General features: G+C 40.1%; 1 protein-coding gene across 1 annotated transcript in view; it reads right to left on the bottom strand.

Moving 5' to 3' along the window:
* The window catches only part of LOC104966418 (A disintegrin and metalloproteinase with thrombospondin motifs 18-like), a 16,011-nt gene extending 3,437 nt beyond the window's left edge, over positions 1-12,574 (bottom strand). The window contains exons 1-4 of the mRNA XM_010795605.1: positions 12,443-12,574; positions 12,181-12,334; positions 10,755-10,850; positions 9,091-9,239 (exon numbers count right to left, since the gene is read on the bottom strand). Of these exons, the coding sequence (XP_010793907.1) occupies positions 9,091-9,239; positions 10,755-10,850; positions 12,181-12,334; positions 12,443-12,573 (530 nt within the window). The 5' untranslated portion in view covers position 12,574. The remainder of the gene's footprint in view (positions 1-9,090; positions 9,240-10,754; positions 10,851-12,180; positions 12,335-12,442) is intronic.
* Positions 12,575-13,135: the final 561 nt, after the last annotated feature.

The following is a 13,135-nucleotide window of genomic DNA, read 5'->3' as shown; positions in this document are numbered from 1 at the left end:
CTTAATTACAACTTCAGATAAACATGTATTGGCCATTAAGAAGGGTTTAAGTAGCATAACCAGAATCTGTGAAATCACATTCTTTTTTAACTTCATATGAAACATACAGAGGCCAAAGCAATTAAGCAACGAAAAATGCAGTTCAATCTGTAGCATTGCAATCTTTGAACAAGGTTGGCCTTTTGTGTCAGTTCAATAATTTCAACCAGATACGAGTTCTTGTAGAGACTGAGCTGAAGGGTGTGGACAAGATGTCAGTATCGTCTGATTGAGCAGACGCTGGTTCTTCACAGACGGTAAAGTTGTATTCTTGGACACCATCATCAGGTATTGGGATGACCTTGATAGTTTTCAAATCTTCAAGGTCAGCAGAGGATGTCAGGTTGACTAGTGCATCTCCAATGTCTCTGTCTTGATATTGCATTCTAAAACGTCCACCTATAGAGTGCCACAGTGACACGTCCTAAAACCCTGAAGTAAGTCAGCATTTTACTGAATGTCCTCTCCATTAAAGGCAGCTCATTGTGGAATAGCCTCCCAACTGAGATACGGGATTGTCCCACTCTCAATAGCTTTAAAGGTCAACTAAAAGAATGGTTGAGAAACAAACAGACGTGCAATCACCGCTAAATGCACTTTCACACAGGGGTATCTCCTCTTGCACTTTATGTAGCTCTTTTATCTTTTCTTGCACTTTATATGTCGTAGCTGCTACATTGTACTGCCATGTGGTAAATACTTGTATATGCTGCTCTTGCTCTTTTTGCATATCATGTATTTATTTTTGCTATCTTTATAAATGTCATGTTCTTATATGTTGTATGTGAGGGACTGCGGATGGAAATTAGCTCAAAGCTAAAATCCGGCATATTTACACTTGAAGCATTNGTATGGAAAAAAGAGGAGTTTATTCACGCTCCCCAAAACAACCGACCACCAAACAGGGTTAACAAGCTCTATGCAGGAGGAGAGCAGCCCGGAACAGCTATCCTCCTGCATAGAGCTTGTTAACCCTGTTTGGTGGTCGGTTGTTTTGGGGAGCGTGAATAAACTCCTCTTTTTTCCATACTCACGTCGTCGTCTCATCGCTGCGTTTGTTATGGCTGAGAGCCAAGCCGTGACAGGCTACAGGAGAGTTTTGTAAAAAAAAAAAAGTCAAAGTGATCTTGATTGACTTTTATTTATTTTTTACATAAGTGCAAATTGGTTGCATAATTTACTCAATTAATTGTATTAATTTATTGATTTATTGATTTTTAATTAAAAAAATATTGTATTTTATAAAACAGAATAGGTGAAGCATATTTTAAAGACATCCCAATAAATGTTAAGGTCTTTTGAAGAGAATATTCCTGTATTTATGTGAACTGAGCTAAACAAAGTGTTATAAGTTTAAAGCAAATGTAATTTGTTTACAGTAAACAAAACACAGTATTGTATTGATGTACATTAAAGTTTTTGCTTTGTACTAAAAGAAAATATTTTAAGCTATAATAAAACATATTGCCTTCAACAAAATTAAGTATTTTTTTTAATTAGTTTTCACAAACTTAAAAACTACTCAGAACTAATATAAATATGAGGTTAGTCCAAAAGGAAAAATTAAGTTATAACAAAGTAATAAATGTTGTGCGGTCTTCAGAATGAATCATCTTATTACTTTTTTTAATGTAAATATATATCTTAGACGGAAGCAATATTTTTTACTTGACTCAAATAAAAAATGTTAGGTCAAAAAATTAAGTAGGAATAAACTAAAAAAATGTGCTGTAACAAATTAGCGAAAATGTTTTAAGTTAGTCCAAAGTATCAATTTGTTCAATATACACGAAGGCAGGGCTCCAGCAGATAGTCAGGACCACAGACGGTCTTTGTCAATGCCTTCTGAAGCCCCTGCCTCTGTACTTCTTATCCACCTGATCTGAATGTCAAATCCAAAATATGGTTTGCTGCCCATCATCTTCTGTCACCTGTAGTCATCAAAGTCAGGAAGATAGCAGTCTGATAGCTCTTGTCACAGACAGCCACCAGCTTCACTGCTCTCCTCCAAAAGCAAACAGAGACCCACCAAAACACACATCAGTATCAAAACATGGATTCAAAGCTTGGAGAGTTTCAGCCAAATAATCCATTCTCGCATTAACTCCATTCATGTAAGGAAGTATGATAAGTCATAGAGCTATCGTTTTTCCAATGCTCGTATGCAGAGACCTATAATAAATAAATGTGTCGCTTTTCCATTGGACAGTGGTGAACTTCAATACCATTAACTTGAGTTTTTTTAATTCTAAAAGCTAAGTATAGGCGTCTGTCTGCTCTTTGTTTTTAATGCAAATTTTGTAAAAAGAAACGGGGTGAACATGAAGTGAACAACTAGAAAATGCATTTCCTGCAGAAAATGCGTGCGAATGCTGTAAACTGTGAACATTTAGGGCTGAATTTAGCTGAAAATGCAGAAAAAGCTGAATATGTTATTAGCTGAATGGTAGCTGCTTTTAGCTACAAAAATGCAGAAAAAGCTTAATATTTAAAAGAAAAGGTTTAAAAATAGGTATAAACAACAACATGTATAGCCTTGATGTCCTGAAATAGCTGAATAAGTTAATAGTTGAATAGTTTGTGCAGCTGAAAGTAGGCTGAAGGAGTTACATATCAGATGTACGTAGTAGTATAAGTTCAAGTAGCATTACATCTATAGGGCTTTTCTTTTGAAGGGGTGTGTGGTTTCGGAGAGTGTGAGGTGTAGAAAAACTAAATGAGATGTCTGACATCAATCAATGGGAGGTTCACCCATCAAAAACAATGGTTAGGTGGGCAAAGGCCTTTTTTTCTGTTAATTCCATTGTGTCACCGGGCCCGGGTACAGGAGGGGTAATATCGTTCGATGTATAATAAATACATCCTGATCCTGACCATCAGTATTGATGAGCGTTATCAGAGCGTTGTGTTTCAACCGATCTAAAGCACTAACTAAAGCAGTCACGTGGTATTGAGGGGCAGCGAGGCTTTGTTTGTCATCGGTGACGTCACTGGCCCAAAACGATACAAGCCTCGATGCAAGCTTCACAAAAAGCTTTGGGGATTACTCGACACACGCTCCGAAGCCTCGGCGCAATACATAACATCACTAATGAACAACATTTAACCAGTTGCTGGCTTGTAACTTTCCTTATTTAATTTATCTGGTTGACCCATTTCCACCCTCTGTTTTAATTTCAAGAAAGTGTTCCTTATCTTAACTTTTGTATCGGCTGGTGAACATTTTTTATTTCAGAGTTTTTAAACAAAGTATTTTGGTTTTACAAATCAGTTAGCTCCTGTTCTTTTGCCCTGGGTTATTTTTTTACCAATATTTTTGTTAAAATTTAGTTTTCCAGCAAACGACGTTACACATTTTTCTAGTATTCAAAAGAATGAAGGGAGAATAACATAACAAAAAAAATGTATGTAAATGGACATGTTAACAGTGATTTACAAAGCAAGAAGCTTTATATACGATAAAATCATATCCTGCATAATAAGTAGGCTTTCTTTATTGCAAAGGTTAATTTCTCTAAATCCAGACGAGGAGAGTTTTTTTTTTAACCACTGACTCCCCGGGGTATGTAATCTTTTGTTACTGCCCTTCTCAGCTAGCGTTTGGGAAACGTTACAATCCATTAAGGTTAGTTTTAGAGGACTAGACCTCAACTTTAGGCATATGATGAACCAACAGGAACCCTCTTTTCTTAAATGCATCACTGAAACCAGACTGCATTACCCATTGGCTTATAGAAGCAATGAGTTGGGAGCGTGGACATAACAGACCTTTTGGACACTGTTGGTACCATTGGCTATGAATGCAATTCAAGGTAAAACACTAAAGACAGCCCATAAGTCTCATTTCCTTTCAAACCTTTATTTAACCAGGTGGTCCTACTGAGATCATCAATCTCTTTTTCAAGGGAGATCTGCATCAAGTAGGTTACGACATGAAACATAAAACAACCTGCACCAAGTAGGTTCCGACATGAAACACAAAACAACCTGCACCACGTAGGTTACGACATGAAACAGAAAACAACAGAAAACAATAAAGGACATCATACATCATATTTACAGGGCTACATTTACATGCCTATCGACATTGACAAGTACCAACAGTATCAAATAGCATTGCACCTATCCGAGCTTTAAAACATGCAGTGGAACCAAATTGCTCAGTTTCAAAACTTCTTTAAGACTGTTCCAAGCACATAAAAGCTTTCGTACCTAAGTCAGTCCTTGCACTTGGCACAAGTAACAAAACCACATCATGTGATCTTAGGCAATAGCTACCTGCAACGCTCTGTGAGATCAGTGAGAAGATGTTAGGTGGTAGTTTACCCAACATGGCTTTATAGATGAACATGTACCAATGACTGAGCCTCCGTACAGTAAGTGAAGGCAAACCTGCCCTGGCATACAGGGTACAGTGATGAGTAAGTGCTTTACAATTAGTAGCAAATCTCAGTGCACTGTGATAGGCGGCATCTAACTTGTGCAGGTAATAGGCAGGTGCACTCATATAAATCAGTCCAGCACAGGTAAAAAGGTCACAGAAACTAGACATTTTCTGGCCTCAAGTGAGAAACAGGACTTGTTTCTGAAAAAGAAACCTAGCTTGAACCTCAGTAAGGAGTTGAAATGTCAGTTGGTTAATGAGCACTGACTGTTTTAATTAAACTATAATTTCTTGAGGCTGTGTATCAAATAGACATTTTGACATGTCACAACAGGAAGAGCACAGGTGTACATATTGGAATGAATCATGGGCTGAATTCCATTTAGCTGCTTTAGGTTAATTTCTTCATGCTTTGCTTTTTCGTCACTCGCTGGAACATTTGAATAAAACAACGGCATCAGTAGTGCTATTAATAACACATGCTTTTCCAAATATGATCAGTCAAAGATTATTCAGCTACACCTTTTATTTTGTCCTACGTTGACTCTGTGCAGGCTCCTTTGTGTTTGATTAACAACCATTTCTGTTTTGTTAATGACAACAGGATGGTATGAAGTCATTCTAATATTCAAGTCCTACATGTCAACTCTAATTTGCTAGAAGACAGTACTCAAGGGCAGCAGTTATTAAGAGAGCAAATGTGTCCCTAGTATCCTTGTAATCTCACCTGCACTTACACAACACAAATGTAGGATTAAATGTGACATGCCCCCATGATCTAACCTACTATGACTAATTTCTCAATTAAAGCGTCATTAACAGTACAACCCAAACAGCAGATTGGTTGTGATGAAGTTACTCTTCCAATCAGAGGCCTGTACTACGAAGCTGGTTCAACCTAACATGGATATGTTTGAGTTAGCCGGTTGGCCTAATCCAAAACATACGCGCTCTCGCTAAACGGTACAACGACGCGGGTTATCAAGTGGATCGCTCAAGCCAGCCGTGTCCTATCTAGTTAGGTGCGTGTTCACATGAAAGGGGTGGTATTTGGAGCATTCGACCAATCACAAACATGGACAAGCGTACTGACAGCGCAGCGTCAAACTTCCTGAATGAAAAGTCAACTATATAATTAGACAAATATGAAGACGTTAAACTTTCAACATCCATGACTTAAACACTTTATCCAGGATAAAAAGCCACATAGTTGCGTCTGCAAGGTGAATACAGCTGGTAAAAGAAAAAGTGTTTGAATGCGTACATTAACAGGTCTATGATATCACTGCCCCGTCTAAGACACGATCTGACTTTAATTACATTTGTCTCGAGTGTTTCGTCAACTTAATGTGTTGCTTAAAATAATACTTCTGCATACTGAGTGTTGCACGGCCAGATACGGCTCAGCTGACTCAGATAAGGAGATATATGATACATTATGATGTGATATGCCGCGGACTGTACTTAATGTTACTCTGATCCGGTTACTTATGTTGTGGCAGATATTTAAGTAAGCTTTCTTAACGCTAATGTTATAATAGTCAGATTGCTCTGAAGATGGGAGGTGATATTCTATTAATGTTCACGTTCACACAGTCGGTGATTTTTGCCGGCTGTCTTTCCTGCAACGGCAGTTTTTCTGTATTTCCTTTCTCCTGTAATATGACTTGATCGCTTTAAACTCCGCACACTGAGCTCTGATTGGTCAGCAGGCAGTGCTTTCACTGAGTTGAGCTCTTAGCCTGCAACCTAACCTGCTCCGGAGCAGGTTAGCCGCTCAGCATAAGTTACCATGGAGATCTAGCCTGCTAAAAAGAGAACCAGCTTCGTAGGACCGGAAACCCAGAGTTATCCCTGAAGTTAGCCGGCTAAGCGAAAATCCTGCTTCATAGTACAGGCCTCAGGTGGTGCAGTGGCCTTGGATGTAAGCCATTAGTCATGATCCTTTTTAGTGTGGTATAAGAGTCTGCTTATATTCTAACAACTTTTCAATTTAAAGCACTTTTTAAGCATTCCAAGAGGAATTCTCAAGGTTTCCCAGCAATTTACAACTGTGGTAAACTGCAACATGTTAATACAGTATATATGGTATACTGATTATTTCATCCCATTGAAGAATAATTATTGTGCTAAACAACCAACATTATGTTTCGTACTTCTTTCTTCAGATGGGTGGACTTGACAATTTTAAGCAGTTTGAAGCACTGCCTTCAAAATCCAAGCACCTTTTTATAAAAAAATAACTAAAAAAATTAAATTATAGGATTTCACGCCCCTATTGTTTGTGTGCTTATGGATTCAATAAAACCTTAATAACACATTACAGGAAAAGGGAAATCCCCAAAAAGCATAATAGGTCTCTTTTGAATATCAGCTCTGCGTAAGTGGCAATAGTTAATCAGAACTAAGGACTTCAGATGAACTAAGTACTGGGAACTAAGTACGGCAACGTACTTGGTGTGAAAGCGCCTATTGCTGTCCTCATACTGCTGTGGAGCCATTGACACATTTTTCATGAAATATGCTTTACAATAGACACCTTGCTAATTAAAACATCAATTCAACCTCACTTTTAAATATGAAATATCAAGAGTGCTAAAATCCTCTTGACAACTGGCTAGAAACACAAATTAGTAATACTCTAGCGGTAGTATTTAGGAATTTCTGTGGACATTTCTTCTTTTTGATTGGCCATGGCACAGCTAATTGGTTCCACCATCCACTTCAGGACTATTTGAGTTACAGTATGGAGCGAATGGTTAGCGTAAAATCATTCCTCAAGGACTTTAAACCCTTAATGACGACAACTTGTTCAAACAATGCATTCCATTTAATGTCAGTCTGTCCAAGAATCTCTGTATAAAATGTTTGGCGTCTGGTTTACACATAGGACATATTTAATGCAGAAGGGACTGAAATTGATCCGAAAATTAATCTTTTCTCTAAATATCCAATTGCAAAAGTCCTGCTTTTCCTGTATTACATTTAAAGGGCCAGTGTTGGGGCACACTAACTTACCGGGACAATACATCGGTTGATTGTAGATTTGTGACATAACAACAAATCTAGTTACTAATTGTAAGAAAGTAAAATAAAGTCCTAAAAACATCTAATAAATCAGCCGAAGTGTTCTAGGGAACAACAGTAGGGGTTGTACGTATGCTAGGACACATTAAAACTAATGCTGTATCAGACGCCTGTAATGACATGCACAGAGCCCTTCACCAACAAATGGATATTCACTGTGGGATGTGCTTCTGCAGAATTATGCAGTTATGTTTATGTGAGTGAGCCGCGATAGGGGACGTTTGCTGACCGTCTTGGCAGCTTTCAAAGAAAAGAGCATGCTATTAGGAGGGTTTCCTCGTCTGGAGCACGGGGAGAGATAGTCTGTCTGTCTGGGCTGTCAGTCTGACTGATGAGAGCCGTTATCGTGTGTGTGTGTGTGTGTGTGTGTGTGTGTGTGTGTGTGTGTGTGTGTGTGTGTGTGTGTGTGTGTGTGTGCGCTGACAGCGCTTTCAGGTGTTCACTAAGGAACGGACCTTAAGGAAATGCTTTCTAACCCAAAAGCACTACTCAGGTTTTCACAGTGGAAGCAGACACATGACAAAATGAATCACTTTGTCATCTGTTTGGCAAGTCAAAGAATAATATACTCACAAACTCATCATTTGTATATAAATTACTCGTCTTGTGTTACCTTGAATTCTTTAAGAAGACTTTGTTTTATTGCATGCCTCCACGACCAGTAACGATTACAAAAACTGAGAAAATTGTTGACAATTTCAAGTAAATGGAGGACTCGTATAACTACAGACATCCGGTTCTCACACAAATAATGCAATATCGTCCAAGTCTCATTTAGTATTTTCACAAGTGTGAAACAGTTAATAAGGAAGTGTTTTAAAAATGTATTATACTGGAGAAATAGGATTTGAAAAAGACTATATGAGGAAAAACATTTTATTTACAAATGAAAGACACAGGGAAACCAACATTCAAATGGTCATTTTAGGGATGTATTATCCCCTGAATAGCATTTTAAAAAGGAGATGTTGAACAATGAGATAATGGAGTGGTGTCTTGATAACATATTTTTGTAGGCAGACCCAGAAGTTAGCATCGAAGGGATCCCTGAGCAAAAAGCTAACGGGATTTTACCATTGGATTTCGGCATGTTGCAGAAAATCTAATCTGTGGCAAAAACAAGTTTATGATACTTGCATGTTGTTGTTCAGCAGGATAGTCTCCACATACTAAAACCACTTTTATGATTTCTGAAGCCTAAGAGCAATCGCCAGAACTAAAATGCTAACGTTAGGCTAACATCACCGTTGAATGACACGTGATGTTAGCTTTCACATCAACAACGCTAAGCTAAAGGTGGCCAATGTTTGGTGTGAGTGAGTCATTTGTTAGCATCCACATTTTTAAGAGACATAACGGCTTTGTACATTCACCAGTACTCCATTTACTGAAGTATTCTGTCAAAATATTTTAAGCTTGTATAAACCGTTAAAGACCTTATTTTAGGCATCCAACCAAAAATGCTTTAAACAACCATTGAATTTGAGACAAGATAAATGGATGTGGGAACATACCTACTCATTCCCGTGTTTTAGGACTCATTCCTGCCCCACTCTGTGAGTGTTTGTGAGTGTGTATACCTCGGGTTGTTGCAGGAGCGCTCCCTGTACATGATCCCCCGCCCACAGGTCCTGGAGCAGTCGGACCACTGAGACCAGGTCGACCACTGGCCGTGGACCGCCCTAGGGCCGTGCTCCCCGTGTTTAACACACTGCCCTCGCTGACACCACTGGAGGGAAACGGAGAGAGAATTAAATGAATGAAGAGGAAAGAAAAGACGTGCAGGAATAGTTTTCTTATCAGAGGCATTGGAGTTTCCTGGTTTGGACAAATGCCCAGCCCCACACCTGGACAGTGGACAAGTGGACACCCATACTCTCCAGCTACAGCCAACACACACACACACACACACACACACACACACACACACACACACACACACACACACACACTTTAGTCACTGAATTAAACACTGGGATCTGGGAACACCATGTCAACAGACACCAAAGCACGACTTATATAAACCACCTGAAATGTGTGTGCGATCACCGATCAGATCATGGTTGAATCAGGAAGTCTGTCTTTAAACTGTGATGATTGTTTCCATCTGATAGTTTAGGGGTACATTTATGTTTTGTCCTCATTTCCTCTTGAATTTTTTGGAAGGGGGAAGTTTGGTCCATCCATCCATCGTCAACTGCTTATCCCGAGTCAAGCCGCGGGGGAAACAGTTCCAGCAGAGGGCCCCAAACTTCCCTTTCCCTGGCCACAACAACCAGCTCTGACTGGGGGATTCCAAGGTGCTCCCAGGCCAGCATGGACATACTGTGTATCTCCTCCACCCGTTCCTGGGTCTGCCCCTCGGTCTCCTCCCAGCTGGACGTGCCTTGAAGACCTTCCTAGGGTTGCCAGCTGGCATCCTTACCAGGTCCGTGAATCACCGCAACTGGCTGCTTTCTACGCGAAGAAGCTGCGGCGCTAATCAGAGTCCCTCCTGGATGACTGAACTAATCTTAACCTTAAGGGTAATGCCAGCCACGTTCCAGAGAAAACCCATTTTGGCCCCTTGTATTTGGTCATGACCATGTAGGAACTAAGATGGAGCAGTAGTTTGAAGAAGTTCAAGTTTCTCTGGAAGTTACGAAATTTAGGGGAAAATTATCTTTTTTGCTAAAATGTATATGATAACTTTGATTCCACTCTCATATCTGTACAGTAAATATAAAGCTACCATATGTAGTCTGCTAGCTTAGCGTATCAGAAAGATTCAAATCTATGTGTAAACAGTTATCATGGCTCTGTCTAACTTTATGTTAATGAACACCTCTAAAGCTCATGAATCAAGCTAACCAATCAAAAGTATAATAACTAGACAATGTGATGGGTGGCCTGAGTATTTCTAATTCCTTGAATGACAGTAGGAGTCATAGGTGGCATCAACCTTCTTTCAAACTTTCTGAAAGTAAGCATAGCTAAGTGTATTTTTCAAAATGTTGTTAGGTGCTGTTTTTGGTCAAAAAAAGGTTGAGGTGCTCAATGTGATCTTGAAACTCCTTCACCGATTGAGTAACGACCAAGCAAATAAACTCACATGACTGATTAGCTGTTTCTACCATCTGCATCTCTTAAATATTCAAAGGTTTTTGCCCCATTCTCTTTTGTATTCTCTAATCAATGAGACAGTGATTAAAAGTGCAGGAAGTAGAATGAGTGGCTGCTGTGGAGCAAGAAGACAATTCCTCACCATGTCAGGGCCACAGCTGGTGCCTTCTGCAGCAGGCATGAACTTGGTCTCGCACCGGTGCCCTGTGCGATGGCACCACAGCGACTTGCAGATGTCCTGTCAAACAAGTCAAACACACACACAGTATGAGATGTCTTATCAGATATGGTATTTTGTATCTTATTACTGTAGTCGGACAGCCTCTTGGCACCGTGTAACTCCCCTTCCTTGACCCGCGAGCACCTGCTTCCTGCCAGGACCACCATCACGCTGGTAAGCTTCTCCACAAAGCCCCGGTGTCAAATCTAATCACTGTACTTCTTTAATGAAATGGCCTATAATTGTATGTGTCATCTGACCCAACAATACAGAGACAGAGCGAGCACAGAGGGAGAGCCAGGGTCGAAAGACAGGCGGCATAGTCTGGCAACCCGCCCAACAGCAACTGGCAACGGGAGAGAAACTAGAAAGGAGGGAGGGGGAAAGGCAGGAGAGACCGCTCTGGTGTGTGTTTGAGTCTTTGTCCCCATTCTCTGATCCAAAGCAGGTGGTTGACAGCCATACCAGCATGCTTTAAAAATCATTCTACATGAGCCTATCGTGGACAATAAAAACAATTGTGAAAAGCAGCCTAAATCCACTGTTAACTAGCGTGTAGGTTAATTTACCACCCACAGTCCTAAGAAATGCAGATGTAGTATTTGATCTTCTTTTAAGGGAAACATAGCTGGGAGTTAGGGACGTCGTCAATAGCCAGGGTGATGTCATGTGTGCTAATATGTAATATATACGATTCGGTAAAGTCGATTTCCCAGCAATTATATCCCTGAATGGTATACCCCTAGTATTTTAAAGAGCATTTACATGTGAATCAACATCATTCAATACACCCAACATAAAGGGTTATACCAAGACCCAGAAGGCTTCTGTTGGGGGGGGGGGGACCCAGAAGGCTTGGGATTCCCATTCAATTCATGGAATGCATTTCAATGGTGGGTCAAATGTGAGGGGGGTTCGAGGTGGTTGTGCAAAGATCATGCTAATTAATAAAGTGCCAATTTAGCACTGCATCGTTAGCGCTGTAAAGGGTGCTCCGTCTCATTAGTGCAGGCTCATCTAGTGCGTCTTGGTTTAGGTAAAGGGACATGTGAACAATGCTTGACTTAGGAATGTTGGGGTTCATGTTAAACCGGGACTGCAAGCTGCTGCAGCCAAAATATTATCAATAAGAACAGTGACATTGAACCGAAACAGAGCTGTCGGCAGCTAACCATATTTAATTGCATTGTTTTGGTTTAAGGTTTTAGAAAAGCTCTGCATAGCTTCATGGCAGTACAGAGTCATATAATGATTTGTCAATAATGAACCCTTTTCCATTGTTAATGTAGAAATGTATGACAATAGCAACTTTAAATTATGCTAATAATGCATTAACTGAATATCTTACCTTGACAAAATCAAGGCTACACAGTTTGGCCTTGGAGCCAAACTGCCACTTGCACTGCGTGTCTGCGTTGTACAGCTGCCCAGGAAGTTGTTCTGGGTATTTGTACTGACCAATCTGCCTCGGTTCGTCCACCAGACAGGATGCCTGGGCTGTTCTGGTGAAAACAACAAATCACCCGTGTCAGTCAGGAAGAGAGCAACGACAGCCGACTAAAACATTTTATTATTTGTTTGTGCACTGGCGCAAGGCAGTAAAGGCCTACCCAAGAAAGCGGCTGAGGTACTGTCGACTGCAGGTGGACCAGAAGAAGACCCCGTTGTTTCCCGCCAGAGTGGGAGACATGATGTTGCCCTCTGTCTTGCGACAAGGGTTCCCCTCACCATCATGGATCATCCCAAAACTAGAGAAAATAATGTAAATGTAATTTCATTTTAATTTTCATGTTTTGCTCTTTGGCTTAGATGCTGAAATGAAGGTTAAACAAAAATATAATTCAGAATTTATTTAAATGTTATGGAACCCCTAAAGGTTAATGGAAAAAAAATAGTATCTTTTGCGAACGATATACTTTCTCGTGCGCAAGATATACTTTCTTGTTCGCACAAGATACTTTCTTATGGTTAGACACATCGAACTGCTCAATTATTACGCCATATTACTAGTTTTTGAAGAAGATGTCCGGTCGCCTGTGTGTGTGTGTGTGTGACGGGGTTCTATTTGTCCATTCGAAACATTGGCTTAGTCAGTTGTTTAAGCTCCAAAACTTAATTATTACAGCAACAAAAAAATTGCGAAACCGCACAACTTAAACAAACAAAATAAAAGTCCAAATCAGGCCGTCCATCACTCATGGAGAGTAAACGTGTTCTGCTGTTGCCTTCTCTGCAACAATCTCCCGAACACGTCCCAGCTGTTGCCTTCACTGCAACATTCTCCCGAGTGAACACCTCCAGGG

Source organism: Notothenia coriiceps, unplaced genomic scaffold, assembly GCF_000735185.1.
Source record: "Notothenia coriiceps isolate Sejong01 unplaced genomic scaffold, NC01 NC01_scaffold00037246, whole genome shotgun sequence".
NCBI classification, from domain to species: Eukaryota; Metazoa; Chordata; class Actinopteri; order Perciformes; family Nototheniidae; genus Notothenia; species Notothenia coriiceps.
This window is presented reverse-complemented; position numbering and strand designations above follow the sequence as displayed.